The sequence below is a fragment of the Mandrillus leucophaeus genome, unplaced genomic scaffold (genome assembly GCF_000951045.1).
Source record: "Mandrillus leucophaeus isolate KB7577 unplaced genomic scaffold, Mleu.le_1.0 Scaffold61, whole genome shotgun sequence".
In the NCBI taxonomy this organism is placed as follows: Eukaryota; Metazoa; Chordata; class Mammalia; order Primates; family Cercopithecidae; genus Mandrillus; species Mandrillus leucophaeus.
Window position 1 is genome coordinate 3,883,107 of NW_012106586.1, and position 2,344 is coordinate 3,885,450.

Genomic DNA, 2,344 nt, shown 5'->3' on the forward strand with positions numbered 1-2,344 from the left:
CACTTAACTGTTGGGCTTGGACGCTGTAGAGTAAGAAGTAGGAATCAGACTACAATCTATAGACCCAGACATTTGTCTCATAATCATCACCAGTCATATCTAAATGAGAAACTATCAGAAAATAGTGAAAAGCAACATATGCATACAACTTTCAAAAATAAGAGATTAAGAAACTACTTACTTCTACAATGTCGTCATCAAACAACAACCAAAAATCATGACTCTTAACTATTGCAATATAATGGCCTCGATTGGGACCACTAAAACAAACAAAAAAGAAGTTAATTTAATATGATATTTATTAATATTACTCTTTCATGCTCTAAATTTTATGTTTTATAGAGAAACTGAAACAAATAGCAGTAAAAAAGAACTGCTTCTTTTTTATACCCCTTAACTATTCTTTCCAAAAAAGATAAAGCTACACTGAGTTGAACTGGTAATCAATTTTAAAATCAAATAATTACTACTCTAAGAGATTCTATTCACATAAAGCTGCATTATTGAAATTCTTTACTGTCTTTGTAATAGTTTTCAATTTTGCTTCTATAATAAAAGACACGGTTTTCTATCATTTTATAAGGGAGGGGATCACAGCAGAACATGCTGAATTCAACTATAAAACAATGCATACAAGAATTATTTCTAAGCCTCACTCCCTTGGTAATAGTATTTTTTCTTGAGGAAAGATCCAACATGATGCTTGAAACAGGCAAGGATATCAAATCCTTGGTTCCAAAATCAAGCCTGAACTTCACAAAATGTCTTTAAAAGCAAATGACCTTTGCTCAATGGTGAGTCAATACGAAGTACCTAATTCTTAATACCATTATAACTATTACTATGATTGCCCCTGCATCTCATTTTAAACAAATCTGGAATATATAAATGTAGACATGCATAAAAATAAAGGAGGCATAATTTCTTTTAAAAGCAATTCTTTGTTTTATAAAAGGATATGACAAAGGTTTTAACCTCTTCCAGTTTAAGTACGGTTCATTATAAAGGCTTATATGGTTATATTTATTCTATTGTAATTCTATAATTAATACAGAATTTGAAATCCTTTTCAACACAAATTACTCCTTATGCTAAACACTATTTTAAAAGTAGTGACCAGATTATTAGAATAAGCCACCTCCTAAAATGTCTTATGTTTCTCAGATCATTTGATCTTGTAGGTAAGATAAATACCTTAGGTGACAGAATGACACCAACAAAAACATTTTTTTTTTAAACTATGGAGGATGACACCTCAAAACTTTCTTTTTAAAAAGCATTTAATGCTTTATTAAGTCTATTTCTATATTTATTTAGGACTCATCTAAAGGGTCTTGTGTGTTATGGGGAGAGGGTCAGAAATGAAAACAAAATCATAAAAGGTGAAATCAAGAAAAATCAAAGAAAGGCTGCGGAACACAGGATGGAAGGAAAGGAGGTGGGTGGGGTGAGGACTAGTAAACTGAGAAAAGTTAGGCGGCTTTTTCCTTTGGCAAAGAACTAGTTTGAAGAACAGTAGACAAAAGTTAATTTCATAAACTAAAAATGAAATGAGAGATGAAGGGCTGAACTTCCACCTAAGGAAGCTGTTTCTTAGGCATCTGATTTCTGGACATTAAACACACTCAGTTGAGTAGATATAAATGCCTAATGTATGCAAGTAACTACTGACTGCTGTGGAGATTAAAGAGATTTCAACAACTGCTTGCCCAAATACCCCTTCAGTACAGAGATGGCTACTCCAAAAACATAATCCAAGGCAGAATATGATATAAAAGTAGAGCCACAGGAGAGACCATATCCAGCAAGAGAGGAGGTGGAAGGGAGAGAAGGATGGGAAATCAAGAAACGGAGCCCAGTTCTGACATGGGCTTGAAGGGTAATACTTAGTCAACAAACATTTGCTAGAAGTCTCTTCTAGGCTGGGAACCAGGGATAGAGAAGGAGCAAGCTGAACTGGAACTGACATGCTGATAATGAGGCTGTGCACACCCTCCACACTTTCATATGAAGCAAATCTACAAATAAGTCTGATAAATAAAATACACAATGGAAAAATATTCTAAAATATGATTATCTTTTATTAGCGAGCAAATTATCTCGTGTTTTAAAAAGCACCTGTTCTCATAAGGGAAGCAGACATACATCCTAAGACAGTACACAAAGCACTAAGACAGGGCTAGCACTGCACATCTAGTATTTATGTGAAGACAACACGTGGAGACTGAGGCTGGGCAGAAGAGCATCAAGGAAGACTTCCAGAGAGGAGAGGCAAGAAGGCATGAGGCAATGAGAGTGAGACAGGAGAGAGTAAGACCCCGGGGTAGGGGCGGGATCCCAAAGA

The 2,344-nt window shown here is 35.0% G+C and overlaps 1 protein-coding gene across 1 annotated transcript in view; it reads right to left on the minus strand.

Annotated features, from left to right (window-relative positions):
• The window catches only part of USP12 (ubiquitin specific peptidase 12), a 52,597-nt gene that overhangs the window by 7,747 nt on the left and 42,506 nt on the right, over positions 1 to 2,344 (minus strand). Inside the window, exon 7 of the mRNA XM_011999961.1 lies at positions 182 to 260. Coding sequence (XP_011855351.1) covers positions 182 to 260 — 79 coding nt within the window. The remainder of the gene's footprint in view (positions 1 to 181; positions 261 to 2,344) is intronic.